Source organism: Rhinolophus sinicus, linkage group LG07 (assembly GCF_036562045.2).
Source record: "Rhinolophus sinicus isolate RSC01 linkage group LG07, ASM3656204v1, whole genome shotgun sequence".
NCBI classification, from domain to species: Eukaryota; Metazoa; Chordata; class Mammalia; order Chiroptera; family Rhinolophidae; genus Rhinolophus; species Rhinolophus sinicus.
In genome coordinates this window covers 71,467,428-71,480,641 of record NC_133757.1, presented here as the reverse complement: position 1 = coordinate 71,480,641, position 13,214 = coordinate 71,467,428, and the positions used below count along the sequence as shown (strand labels likewise).

General features: G+C 47.8%; 1 protein-coding gene across 4 annotated transcripts in view; it reads left to right on the top strand.

Annotated features, from left to right (window-relative positions):
• SAFB2 (scaffold attachment factor B2) overlaps nt 1-13,214 on the top strand; it is a 40,780-nt gene that overhangs the window by 12,085 nt on the left and 15,481 nt on the right. For all 4 annotated transcript variants that reach the window (XM_074337652.1, XM_074337654.1, XM_019710757.2 and 1 more), the window contains exons 10-16: nt 1,980-2,129; nt 2,220-2,332; nt 5,642-5,772; nt 7,003-7,094; nt 9,645-9,781; nt 11,204-11,485; nt 12,497-12,637. In XM_074337652.1, coding sequence (XP_074193753.1) covers nt 1,980-2,129; nt 2,220-2,332; nt 5,642-5,772; nt 7,003-7,094; nt 9,645-9,781; nt 11,204-11,485; nt 12,497-12,637 — 1,046 coding nt within the window. The remainder of the gene's footprint in view (nt 1-1,979; nt 2,130-2,219; nt 2,333-5,641; nt 5,773-7,002; nt 7,095-9,644; nt 9,782-11,203; nt 11,486-12,496; nt 12,638-13,214) is intronic.

The following is a 13,214-nucleotide window of genomic DNA, read 5'->3' as shown; positions in this document are numbered from 1 at the left end:
GTAACCTACTCATTTATTTTGTTGACTTCTTTCTGGACTCAGGCACTGATTGTAAAGCCTATGCCAACAGATACATGGTCACTGTCATAGATCCTACAACCTGGTGGAAAAATCATTACATGATAAACAAATACAACACATTCTGATAAGTACATTAAGGAAAGTTACAGCTTGTCATTCGCGTATGGTAGGGAGACCTAATTTAGATTTGGGAGGTGGGTTTGGCAAACTCGCTATGGAAGCGATATTTAGGGCAAGGCCTGAGTGATGAGAGTTGGCTCTGCCTGGGGAGTGTGGTGGGACAAGGCTCTGTGATTTGGATGAACTCATCAAAGGCTGCTGTGAAGAGCTCGAGGGTAGACGGCTAGGGTTGGTGGGGGGAAGGGATAGTATGTGAGCTGCTCATGGTATCTGCTCTCATTGGGGGTTAACTGGCATTGGAAGTGATGTTTTTGTAAGGATAGTTTGTTGGAAAGGTCAAATAACCCCATAATTGGCTCAGCCCCCTGAACTTGAGGAGATGCAAGAATGCAAAGTTTCTTCTCTGCTCTGATATCTGACACCTGTGTTGTCTGTCCTCAGCCGAGGCTTTTGTCACCTCTGGCCCTGTGTGGGGTGCTCTGGACAGTTGGGGACTTCTCTCTGCAGGCAGAGCAGCACTCCTCCATCCCTATGGCCATAAATGCAGACGTCAGGGTCTGCAGGGAACCTAGAATGCAGGGACCCCCCCTTGTCATCTCACAGTTGGGGTCACAGGTTCAGAGAGAGCAGATGACTTGTTCAAGTTGACCCGCTTAAGCAGAGGTGGTCAGAGCTGGAACCCCGGGCCCGTGTCTCAGTGGCTCTTTGTACTTCCCCAAGATGCTTCCCCCGGATTTGAGTCAGGTTTTTCTGCTTCTTGGCTAACCCGGTCGTTTTTGATTGGATACTAGACATTGTGATTTTTGCCTTGTTGCAAACTAGTTATTCTTGTGTCCCTACAAATGTCCTTGAACTTTTCCTGGGGCACAGTTCAGTCACTTGTTGCTTCTGAGGCTTGCTGTTAGGCTTCGGTCATCAGGCCAGAGCAGCCTTAGCTCGGGGCTAGCTAGCAAGCTTCATCTGCTCCTGGGGTGCCACGCTTCTGAGCACTCAGCCTGATGCCTGAAGATTACGGGCTTCTCCATCCTGGCCATGAGTTTACTTGGGGAAGAGGGGCCCATTGGCAGCGCTGAATGAGCCCGGGGGTGGTTCCCTCTGCTCCTGCAGGTGGTGCTCTCCCTGGCCTTGGCGGTTTCCTCGCACACGTGCACAGCTCGGGGGACTGTGTGCAGCTCAGCAGCTGTCTGGGATCGGTTCTCTGGTGGTGTCATGCCGACTGCTTTGATCTTAGACTGGGAGCTCTGCTCATCTCAGGGATGCTGCCCCCTCAGCTCCTCCTCCCTGCCCGTGGCCTGGAACCTGTGGGCAGTAAGGCAGGGCAATCACACAGTCCGCCCCGTGTATTTCCCCTCTTGCAGGGGTCACTGTCCCGTGTGGCCTGGAGGCCTGTGTTTCCTCTCAGTTTTTAGTTGTTTCGGGCAGCAGGAGGGTAAATGCTTGGTACTCCATCCTGGCCAGAGTGGAATTTCACTCTGCCTTGGTCCGCAGAAATTGGGGTGCATTTCTGAGTACATACCCCTCAGCTATCCATGGGTACTGGGGAATTGGAGAAAATGATCCAAGTGGGAAGGGCTTTTGACTAACGAGTGTGGTTAGTGAAGTTGAACTCTCTTTAGCTTTTCCTGTTTGTCACTGTGAGGGCTGGTCTTGTATTGAAAGCAGTTGTATTTTGATAGGTCAGGGTCATTTAGAAGCACTTTAATAACTATGAATAACTGACAATTTCCAGAGAAGTAAGAACTGGTGAAAATGATTCTGATGGTTAGGTGACTGCTAATAATTTTTAACGCCTGTCTGGTAATTTGCATGAGGACATAAGCGTGCCTTTTCCCCTGAAGGTTGTCGGGGCCAAAGTGGTGACCAACGCCCGCAGTCCTGGCGCTCGGTGCTACGGCTTTGTCACCATGTCGACATCTGATGAGGCTACAAAGTGTATCAGCCATCTCCACAGAACTGAGCTTCATGGAAGAATGATCTCTGTAGAGAAGGTGAGGCAGTCCGTGCCGGTTATAACTCGTGAACTTCACCTGCGGGAAGACCTGGCCCGTGAGCCATTTCATGTCTGTGTTATATTTTAGGCCAAAAACGAGCCAGCCGGGAAAAAGCTGTCTGACAGAAAAGAGTGTGAAGTGAAGAAGGAAAAAGTATCAAGTGTTGACAGACATCATTCAGTGGAGATCAAAATTGAAAAGTAAAGTGGTTTTTTCTTTTTTTAAAAAATTTTCTCTTGGGATGATGGCTGGGTGGGGGACAGGTGACAGCCATAGGGTCACTCGTGAAATAAGCATGTGATATTCCTTGTGTAGACAGCCTCACCAACTTCTTGTTTAAATCAGAGGTGATTTTTGTATCTTGCTGCCAGTTCATTATTCAGCTTTCAATGCAGATATTCACTGAAGTAACGTATAACTCTGAAAAATGGGTATTAATGTCCCCCTTAATAAGTATTAATGTCCAAACGACTTAGTAGGCTGTTGGAAAAAAAATAGCACACAAGATGAAAATATAATATTTCTCTTTTCATTCTTAACAGCTGGGCCCTTGCATGGCCTCATAAACCCTGGAATCATTTCCTGGTCCAGATTGATTTTCATGTGATTCTTGCTTTTTAATCCCAACAGCTGCAGAAACCGAGCTTTGCAAAGATACAGCCTCATCCAAAGAAATGTAGCCTGACTGAGTATTGAAATGAACAACCTCAAGCTATTAGTTTGTGCAGCATCTGACAGTTGTCAAGTATTGCTGTGTTTTTCTCAACAACTTAAAATATCCCAGAGTACCTGAGTTTACTGTGGCACCCTTGGTACAGTAGTTTGGGAACCATGAGTCTGAGCTACTGTTTTTATAAAGGAGGCGATTTACAGGTTTAATCAAGATGGAAATAGGGACAGATCTTTCAAAGTAGGCATTGCTTATTTATACTTTTATCAAAGTCAGCCTTATCTTTTGGAGAAGGTAAAATTTGGTGATGTGTTTGATAGGACGCTGTTGTCAGTATTAAGTTTATATTGTCAACACAATTTATTCCCGCTTTCGTGTCCATTCACACTCTAAAAATTGAATCCTTTGCTGAGAATCTGTGAGTCTCACAGCAATTCCATTTTGCTGTTGTTTTTACATAAGAAAATTTATATTTGAGTAAACATGGCTGTGGACATTGATACTCGTAAGTTAGTTGGTTTTTAAAGATGTAATTGCCAGTCTTCGTCGTGGGCAAGTTGGAAATTGCAGGCCCATGAGAAATGGCTGTCAGATTAGCCTTTGCGCACTTAGAAGTGAGGGCCATATTCATCAGCAGCTTCAAAAAGGGACACATCCATTCAGCAATGCTAAGAAACATATTGGTAGAATGTGGGTTACTGTTGAGAGTTCTTGGTTCGCTTAGTGTCTTGAAATGCGTTTCATTCATTGATTGTCTAATCACAAAAGGGAGATGTGTCTGTGGAAAAAAGGAAGGGATAATACCCCCTAACGTGTGTCGGGGGTTCCCTTAGTCCCTGGGAGAGTGCTGTGAAGTCTGTGCTCTGTGTAGAAGAGGAAACAGGTTCAGAAGCGGGGAGCGCCAGCTCAAGGTCACACAGCCCAGCTCACAAGTGGCCAGGCCAGGAATAATCCTGGCCTACTGCGCTCAATGATGGCACACATCACTGGGTGATGGGCTTAAGATGTTTAAAACTGAACTGCCATCAAGTGGTTTACCTAGGAGGTCAACCTAGGTAAACGCTCAAGCGTTGTAAAATTTGTTTTTAACCTTATTTTTCTTCTTCAAATAAGCCCCTTTATTATTAACCTTTCCTTTCATTTTAGGAATTTCTAGGCTTAGTAGTCAGCCTGAGTGAAACGGAAGCTTTTCTACAGAGGTGGCCTGTCTGAGCTGTCCTGGCTAAGGAAGGATTGTTCTGTAATTGCCGATTGTAAAGCACCCGCGGAAGTCGGGTGTAATCCCACTATGCAGGGGGACACTTTTTGGTGTATATGCCTCCAGCCTTTTTTCCTACATACTTTTTTCCCCCAGAAACTACTTTTTAACTTAATTAGTGTGTCAACAAGTCTTTTGTGTCTAGGAGGTACCATGTGGGAACAGAATAAGTAGGGCAGGGGTCTCCTGTCGAGACATTTTTCAGGTCTCCTTGGAGGGGGAAGGCAACACCCAGAATAGTGGGGGAGGCTTATTGGAGATGATTCGTGGTGGCCTTTTTTCAGTCACGTGGTCACCGGAAGTAATCTCTATAGTCTGTCAGAAGGCAAATGGTAAATAACGGGACTGCTGTGCAGCAGTTGAAAGGAGCCAGATCTGTGTGTATTTCCACACAGACTAGCCTTTAAAACATGAGGTGAAAGCACTATAGAGCAGCATGTCAAGTGCCATCCTGTTATGTCAGTCTCCAGAAAAGCCCTAAAGCATCCATGAAGATCGTCAGGGTTAGGTGACCGGGAGAGAGGTGGAGCTGAATGACCGTTAAGGCACCCTGGGGTTGTCACAGGGACAGGGAGGGGTCATTCCACTGTGTCTATTGTGTTTTGGTTTGTTTTTTTCTTTTTAGAAAGGGAAACTGCTATGTTAGAAACCTTTACAATTGTCAGTTTTGGTACATACCATGGATTATTGTGGTATGTACTTAACTTTTTTTTTTTAATTTTAAAATTAAAAGTTTTTCTGAAAATGAATATTCATTTAAAGACGACAGCTCCATGCTGTGGAAGTTTAGGTGGAAGTTTAGGAGGGAGGGAGAGTGAGCTGGGAGAGGTTTCCTCAGCCATCTGGCTTGAGCTCTGCCCGGGCCGTAGGGAGGAGAGGGTGAGAATGTCCAGTTAGAGAGCTCAGCAGGCCTGGCCCTCTGGCCCTGGACTCTCGTGCACAGTGGACATTGAATCAGCGTAGAATTTAATTGCCTGAGGCACACAGCGTTGGGGAGTAGGGGAGACAAATTTGAATGGCAGCAATGATTTAGTTCACTGCTTAGAATAAAACTGTTTTCAGTTCAAATGTTACTAAGGGTGTCCGTGTTTGCTGGCATAGCACGTGCCATTTTAACTCCCCGAAGGATGCAGAAACTACCAGGTGCTCACTGCTGCAGGAATTCCCCGTCCTCATGCTAGTCCTCCATTCTGTTTTATGTTGTACCCATTTGGGAAAGACGTTTTTCCCCCACAAAACTTAATATTCCACACAGTTTGTTTCAACATGAAATTTAAAATTAAGTTTTTCACAAACATTTTTACTTCGTTGGAGTATTTCTTGTGTCTGCTTGCGTGCTTGTCTTGTATACAAGTGCACCTAGCATGTTGGAAAACCGTGCCAACGAGCCTGCAGTTTCATCCTGCATGTTTGAGGTACAGCAGATAACTTAAGTGGGAGAAGGGGCTATATCTGAAGAGAGGATTATTCTCCTCATCCACTTGTCACCGGACTGGTTGGTTTTGTGCAGAAGTCTGAGTGAGTGAAGCGCTCTTGATAGAGTCGTAGGAACTCAAGTTTGATAACCATGTTTTTACATAGAACCGTCATTAAGAAGGAAGAGAAGATTGAGAAAAGGGAGGAAAAAAAGCCTGAAGACATTAAAAAGGAAGAAAAAGATGAGGATGAACTAAAACCAGGAACCACAAATCGGTCCAGAGTCACCAAATCAGGTGATTAGAATCTAAGTGTGCATAAACTGGGAAGAGCCGGTCTGGGAGGTGGCTGGTAGGTGTCACAGATCACGTGAGTACATTGAGTTTTTTGGTGGCTTTGCTGAGTTTGGCTGCTTATAAGAGGCTGTTAAAGCAACAGGGTGGTGAGATGGCTTAATGCAGGTTCTGCGCAACAGCAGAAAGCTGGGGGTATTGTGGTCGGTGATTTAAGTTTACTGGTGGCTCAGTGACCTGGGTTCTTGGTGTTCCTGAGTCTTTAGCAGAAGCAAGTGGGATATGCTAGAGTGGGGTGTCGTAGTTCTTGTAACTAATTCAGTGCAGTTCTGCAGTATGTAGTCAGGTTTTTCCCACATGTATGTTAACGCCAGGTCTAGTAACAAAAAGAAACAAAAGGAAAGAAAACGAAAACTTCACAACATCGGTACCCTTTGAAGCAGTTGCTTGCAGCATGTCACCTCTGTTGTCATTTTATAGAAATGCCTTGTGCTCTGCACCTTCAGATTTGCATGAGCCTCCACAGAATGTGTTGTGGCAAAAAACCCATCTCCTCCCTCCTCCCAAAAACAGAAACAAAACCCAGCCATCTGGAGCATTGGGATTTGGTGCGGCACATTCCAAGTTAGATCTTAAGCGATGGGGTAATTTGCCAGCAGTCTCATGAGGAACGTGTTTTTAGAATGTTCTAAATCAGTACTTGTCCTGGTGCTTAGAGCCTGCTTAGCATGTCGTGCAGAGGAAGAGTCGGTTTGGAGCCTTTATTGCTGTAGACAAATGAAGGGAAGCCCACTTGTGCTGGGGGTAGGGGGTGTTCCCTGGAGCCGGTGATGCCTGATTGAGAGCACAAGGGCTGGGTTCTGCAGAGCTTTCCAGAATGTGTGGGAGGAATAAAAATTGAAAGAGCTTATCGTGGAGCCCTAGGCTTGAGTGTGAGGGGCTGCAGGTGGGATGAGTGTGTGCACACGTTGCAGAATGCACTTGGCTCAGGTGGGAGCACCCCATTCCCGATGAGCGAAGACCTGTCAGGCCCAGCAGCCGTTTCATACTCAGTGTGGCCGTATCAGTAGTGCGTCCTTTCTGTCATCATGAAGACGGGTGAGGCCCAGAGGCTCCAGTGGTTAGCATCAGTCACTTGACGGAGTGGCAAGAGCCCCCAGTCGGCCCATGAGCTGCTTGCCGGAAGTGAGGGCGTCAGCATGTTTTCACAGATTGCTGTGTTTTTTCCTGAAGGAAGCAGAGGAATGGAACGGACTGTCGTAATGGATAAATCGAAAGGAGAGCCTGTCATTAGTGTGAAAACCACAAGCAGGTCAAAAGAGAGAGTGAGTATTGCTTCTGCCGTCTCAAGTCCAGCGATTTTTGATGGTGGCTTAACAACTACTTTGATTTGCATTATGAAAACAACATTGTTTGGCCTTTAAAATTTTAAGAGTTCTTTAAAACCCTCAGGAGGCACATATTGTTTGTTTACTCCTTAGATTATATGTATAGACATGAACTGAGGTTCTAGAACTTCGTTCAAAACAATACTTAGCCATGTTGGCTTTCCAGAAACGTGTTGGCCCTTTGCTGATTCTTTGTCAGGTTATGTCATCGGGGAGGAGAACTGTTTCCAGATGACAGTTCACCACTGGACAGGATGGGCAAGACCCAGGCTTTCCAAGTCGGAGGACAGCTTCTGCTCTCTGGTTAATCTAATAGCAATTTGTTCATTTTCCTTAGTTGATTTTTTTAGTCTTCTACTAGATTAACCGAAAAGAAACATAGAGTCTACCCTAAAACTGACTGTCTTCATGTTATCTGAGAAGGCGCTACATTGCTTAACTTGGGCACTCAACTAGACAAGCCAGTGGCTTCTCATTTTGCTCTTTTCACTCTGGAAAACAAACCTCTTGCCTCCCAGTTGAAGGTTCCAGCTAGCATATTGACGAGAAGAGCAATGCTTTGTAAGTGAATGCAAAGCTAACAGTAGTCATCCAAGAACTCTATGTTGAGACTTAATTTTTAAATTAACATTTTGATTCTGTAGAGAGAAGTTCCCAATGCCATTTTTTCTATGGGCTGCATGAAAATCAAACAACAAAAAAAAAGGGACCATAATCTTACCATCCAAATACCTCTGATGTTAAAAAAATAAACAGTACTAATGCACTCATGATTAGAATATTCAGATAGTACAAGAAGATACAACCAAGCAAAACGGAAGCAGCCTCTGTGCTTCCACGTGGGCCCCTCACACTTCCTTTCACAGAGCATCACGTGTGCGCTCTTAAGACACAACCACTAACAGGGCACCTGTAAGTTGTTCTTGGACGCCTTTTGTATGTAACATGTCTTAGGGAGAGTGTTATATAGTGAGACATACAGTTCTACTTGCTAACATCTCTTTTCATTTAATTTTGAAATAATTGTGGATTTCACAGGAAGTTGTAGAAGTACAGAGGTCCCAGGTACCCATAACCCAGTTTCCCCCAATGGTTTCATTTCCTGTTACTAGCACAGTATCAAAGCTGGGAAGGTGACGTTGACATTGTTGTACAGTGTGTGTGCGTGCTAGGACTTTAAATCACCCGTGTAGATGGACATGTCCCCTGCTGTGTAGACGGACAGCCGCCGTGGTGCGGCCTTCCTGTTCGTGACGCTTGGCAGACTTGTGTTTATATGGTAAACACCCATCAGTGGGGTTGCTAGGTCGAAAGGTGTGTGCACATTTTTCTCGGTGATAGATGTTATCAGGTGCTCTTTGAAAAGTTTATGGAGGACACTGACATTTGTGGGGTGCGTAGCATATGCCAGGCTGTTAGTAAGTGACGAGGCCAGGTTGTAAACCCAGGAGTCCAGTTTGGGGATTCCACTGCTGTGCTGGCACTGGATTGAACCCTCACCTCAGAACTTGGGTGTCTGTCCCTCCTTACTCCAGCCTGCAGTATGTGTGGTCACACTAAACTCCGCCCGTCTCTTAGGCGAATCGTATCCCGTGGGGTTTGGGGTTGTAGATGTGCCCTCATAATGAGGCAGTCCTCTCTGTCTGTTGTCCCCGCCGCCCCGCTTTTTGTAGAATGTCTGGTCCTGGCCTTTGCCCATTTTTTTATCAGGCTGCTTTGCCTTTTATTGATTTTCTTTTTTTTTGCCCCTGTGTGGGCTAATTAAGAAATTAAGCTGAGCAGCTTTTTAAAAAATGGGGTCTCCCAGGCCCCTTCCCCAGAGTCAGGCTGTGGAGGGATCCCTGAGTTCTGGACTGTGGCAGAGCTTCCTGGGAGAGGCTGATTCGTGACCAGTTTGGGTGTCCGAGCCTCTAAGGGCCTCAGAAATGGAAGTTGGCCATCAGTGTTTCCTACCGTATCCCAGAACTGGAACAGCATGGATGGAAATCGCCCATTAATTCTTTCTGCCTCATTGGGGGCACCACTGTACAGTGCCACGCTGTGGCTTGCTGTTTCATGGCCACCTGCCTGAGCCAGCAGTTGAGAAGTGAAAGGTGCAGTCCATCACCCAGCTGTCCACACAGCTGGCTTGACAGCTGCCCCCACTGAACAAATGGGCATCCAGTGCCCGTGCTCTGAACAGCCGAGTTGTTCTTTAGATCATGTGGAGTACGTGGCTCTGCTACGCTAGAAAAACTACCTGTAGGTTTTCTGAGGTGTCGTCCTACCTCTTCTCTTCCCAGAATACCCTTCGTTTGCAACGTTTGAAGCCAGACTCTAGGGTGAGCGGCGTAACTCAGGCATGGAATGAAGTGGCCTGTGTCGGCCTCCATGTAAACCCCATGCAACAGACGAGTCTTAGTGTAATCCAGATGTGCATATTTGACTTTCATTGTGCATTTGTTGCAGTCATTTTTCTGACGTTAATAAACCAATTTTGGTGAACAGAGCTCCCAGAGTCAGGATCGCAAGTCAGAAAGCAAAGAGAAGCGAGACATCTTGTCATTTGACAAAATCAAAGAGCAGAGGGAGCGAGAGCGCCAGCGGCAGTGGGAGCGGGAAATCCGAGAGTCAGAGAGGCGGCGGTGAGTGGGGCCGATCCGGGCTGGTGGGTTGCTGGTCTCCTCTGGGTATGCTCGTCCTTTCTCCCCAAGCAAGTCCCTCGTGTGGCTGGGCTCCTGGGCCTTGTGTGTTTCCCCTGGGGCCGGAAGGCGAGGGTTCAAGCCAGTTCACAGTTAGTCCATCATTCATCAAAATCCATTTCTGCTGAGACTTTCCTCTGGCTGCGTTGGACCCTGGCCCGTGGAGCAAGCTCATCCAGGGGTGGCTTTGATGGAAGGTCCCCAGTGGCGAGGCCTCAGTCTTCCCTCCAGAAACAGTCTACATAAATGAGATAAAAAATGTCAACCAAGGAATGTGCGGCTTTGTTAGAGTGTTATCATCGGAGTGGCCTCTACTCCTGACATGTCTGCGTTTAGTGGCCTTTTCAGGCAGCAATGGTCGCATCGCGATGTCCTTTCTTTCTCTCACCTTTTAAGAAGCTGGTTTATTGAAATAGGCCTGTTCTTTCTAGGAGCCCCTTGTCATTTTCCCTCTGGTGTTGCTCCGTGAAACAAGCTTTACGTCATGGTGTTTGGGGAACTTTCTTGAGTTAAAGCATGTCACATAGAAGTTTAAGTTAGCTATGTTTGCTTTTCTCTAAAGGCATGGTTTCAGCCCGTCTGTGTCACTTTAGAAAATGAAAGCACACTGAGTACGATACTGATCCCATTCAGAGTTCTTTTGCTTCCGACTGGCTGGTGCTTGGTTTGGTGCCTTGCCAGGCCAGTGGAGTGTGTGAGGAGTGACAGTGACCCCTCTCACATGCAGTGGCTGAGAACAGGAGACCTTGGCCCTGGCTGCCGGTCCAGGCCAGCATGGGATCGGTCCCCTAGCCTTCTGCTGTTCCCACACCTTGCCAGGTCTGTTCAAAAGGACACTCAATTAAAAATACAGCCTTTTTAGGGGAAAGGTGTGAAAAAGAGATGGCTCACTTACAGCATTAACACAACAAAGTACCCTTCATCCTCAGGGAGAGCTACTGTAATAGCTTCTCCAGGGTTTTCTCTGTATGTACAGCAACTACGCTTGGCTGTTCTTACTTTTATCCCCCCAATGACATGTGGCTTCATTTGGGGACCTTTGAGCCACGTCCTCGTGGCCTGGACCTGAGGCTCTGTGTCTCCTCATTATCACCCACTCCCTCCCAGCCCACTTCTGGTTTGCTTTTTTGAGAAAGGGCAAGTTTGGAGGTTGGGGCTTCTGGCGGATCCAAGCAGCTTAGTGGGAGTGGGTTTAGTGCCACTTTAGGTGGTGGGTGGCAGCCGAGCCTTGGGCCCACGCCAGTGAACATTTGAGAAACCCCGAATGGCCAGCTGGAGCTGTCCAGGCCCCTTTGGAGGGCAGTGCCTCGGTGGCCAGGGGCCTCCATGGCAGGACGTCAGGGTGGCCTTGCTGTGTCCCCGCAGAGAGCGGGAGCAGCGGGAGCGGGAGCAGCGCCTGGAGGCTTGGAAGGAGAAGGCGCGGCTACAGCGGGAGCGCCTGGATCTCGAGTGCCAGCGGCACCTTCTGGAGCGCGAGCGCATGGAGCGCGAGCGGCTGGAGCGCGAGCGCATGCGTGTGGAGCGTGAGCGGAGGAAGGAGCAGGAGCGCATCCACCACGAGCGGGAGGAGCTGCGGCGCCAGCAGGAGCAGCTGCGCTACGAGCAAGAGCGGCGGCAGGGCCTCCGGAGGCCCCACGCCGACGGGCGGTAAGGACCTGACCCATGCATGGCTGAGAGGTGGCGCGTCCTTCCATTTTAATAGCTGTTTCCGCCCACCTGGGAATGGAGATCAGGGCTATTTAACACGGAATCCAGAGCCTTTTCAGAACTCATTGCCACCACTACCTCAAGTACATTTAGTTGAATGTCACAATCTTGTGGCTGTGCAACTCTTCTCAGCTGAGTTCTTCCGAGAATCTTAAGAGTTGCCACTTGCTGAAGGGGTTCGCGTAGGCTGTCCCATTATTTGCACTGTGGTTCCTATGGGAGCTTAAAAACCCTCCCAATGCTTGTCATAGGACGCCATCAAACATGCATTAGGCCCACATTGGCCACGGCTGCCACTCCGTCTTGTGTGTCCTTGTAGAGGGAGAGGCACAGATTCATAGAGTCGGCACTGTGGAAAAGGACATTGCCTTCCGTTTAAAAAGTAGGTTTATTGGTCTCGAGCTTCTCTGAGCTGCTTAATTGACGGTCACCCATCACCCCACCACCCATGAGCCTAGTTTTCTGGTAAAAATCAGGAAGAAGATAATTGGATGCTGTCCTGAGCTGTATGTAGTTCACTATCGCCCGATCTAATTCCCTTTGCTTTTTGCAAAAAACTCAGAGGGAGGTTCAGGTTACCATAGAAGACAAAGACAGGAGGGGGAAAATGTGGTACCTCAGAATGCCAGTCCTGAAGAATGAAATATTTCATTTCCCTTGCATTTGAGCTCAGGTGGGGAGCAAGGTATTAACAGCCTCGTGACACAATTAGCTCACAGCAGTCCGTTTTTCAGGATTGTCAGATGAGAATACCTGTATGCCTCTTGGCAGTTTGGGGGATATTAATTTATCAAATCAAAGCGATAATGATTGAATGTTTAGAGATTAACCCTGCAGGACATTTTAAATGATACTGGGTCTGGAGAGAGAGCTCCGCTCCCCACCTCCACTGCCTTCCCTTTTTCCCCTCATTCTCATTCATAAACAAAATTTGCATCCTTTTTACAACAGGCGAGATGATGTCTATTGGCCAGAAGGAAAACGTGTGGCCATAGAGGACAGGTACCGCCCCGACTTCCCTCGGTACGATCACCGCTTCCACGACTTTGACCATCGAGACCGGGGCCAGTACCAGGACCATGTGGTCGACAGGTCAGCGCCCTACCCCCTCCCTGCAGCAGGGACACGTCTCTGTCCATTCTCTTACTGTCTGATTTACTTTGAGAGTCCTGGTAGGTGACAGACCAGCCACAGGTGGGATTTAGAAGCGCAGGTTTTAGAATCTGGTCACTGACAACATCCGTGACTTCCTTGGCAGAAAACGCCCCTCGGAGCTATTTCATGTGCTGACCTTTGCACAGATGGGACAGATGGGGCCCTGGGCAGGACCTGAGCCTCAGTGTGCGCCCCCCCACACACACACACACACTCTCAGCTCTTGTGAGGTAGCCCAGGCTCTGGGTTTCACAGTTTCCTGGGGATTCCTCCCTGTCCCTCCCACTGGCACAAGCCCCCCCCGGAATCAGAGGGCTTTGTAAATAATATAGATGAGGAACAGTTTCTAGAAGGAGTATGACCCACCTGAGCCAGTGCAGACAGAGTGGGCTGGAGCCACACCTGTGCAGCTCACTGACCTGTGCGGGTTTCTGTGCTAACAAACTATAAAGAGAACACCAGAGAATGTGGGGCAGTTCTAGTTGGGCCTTCTTTGTGTTTTGAAGGAATGGGT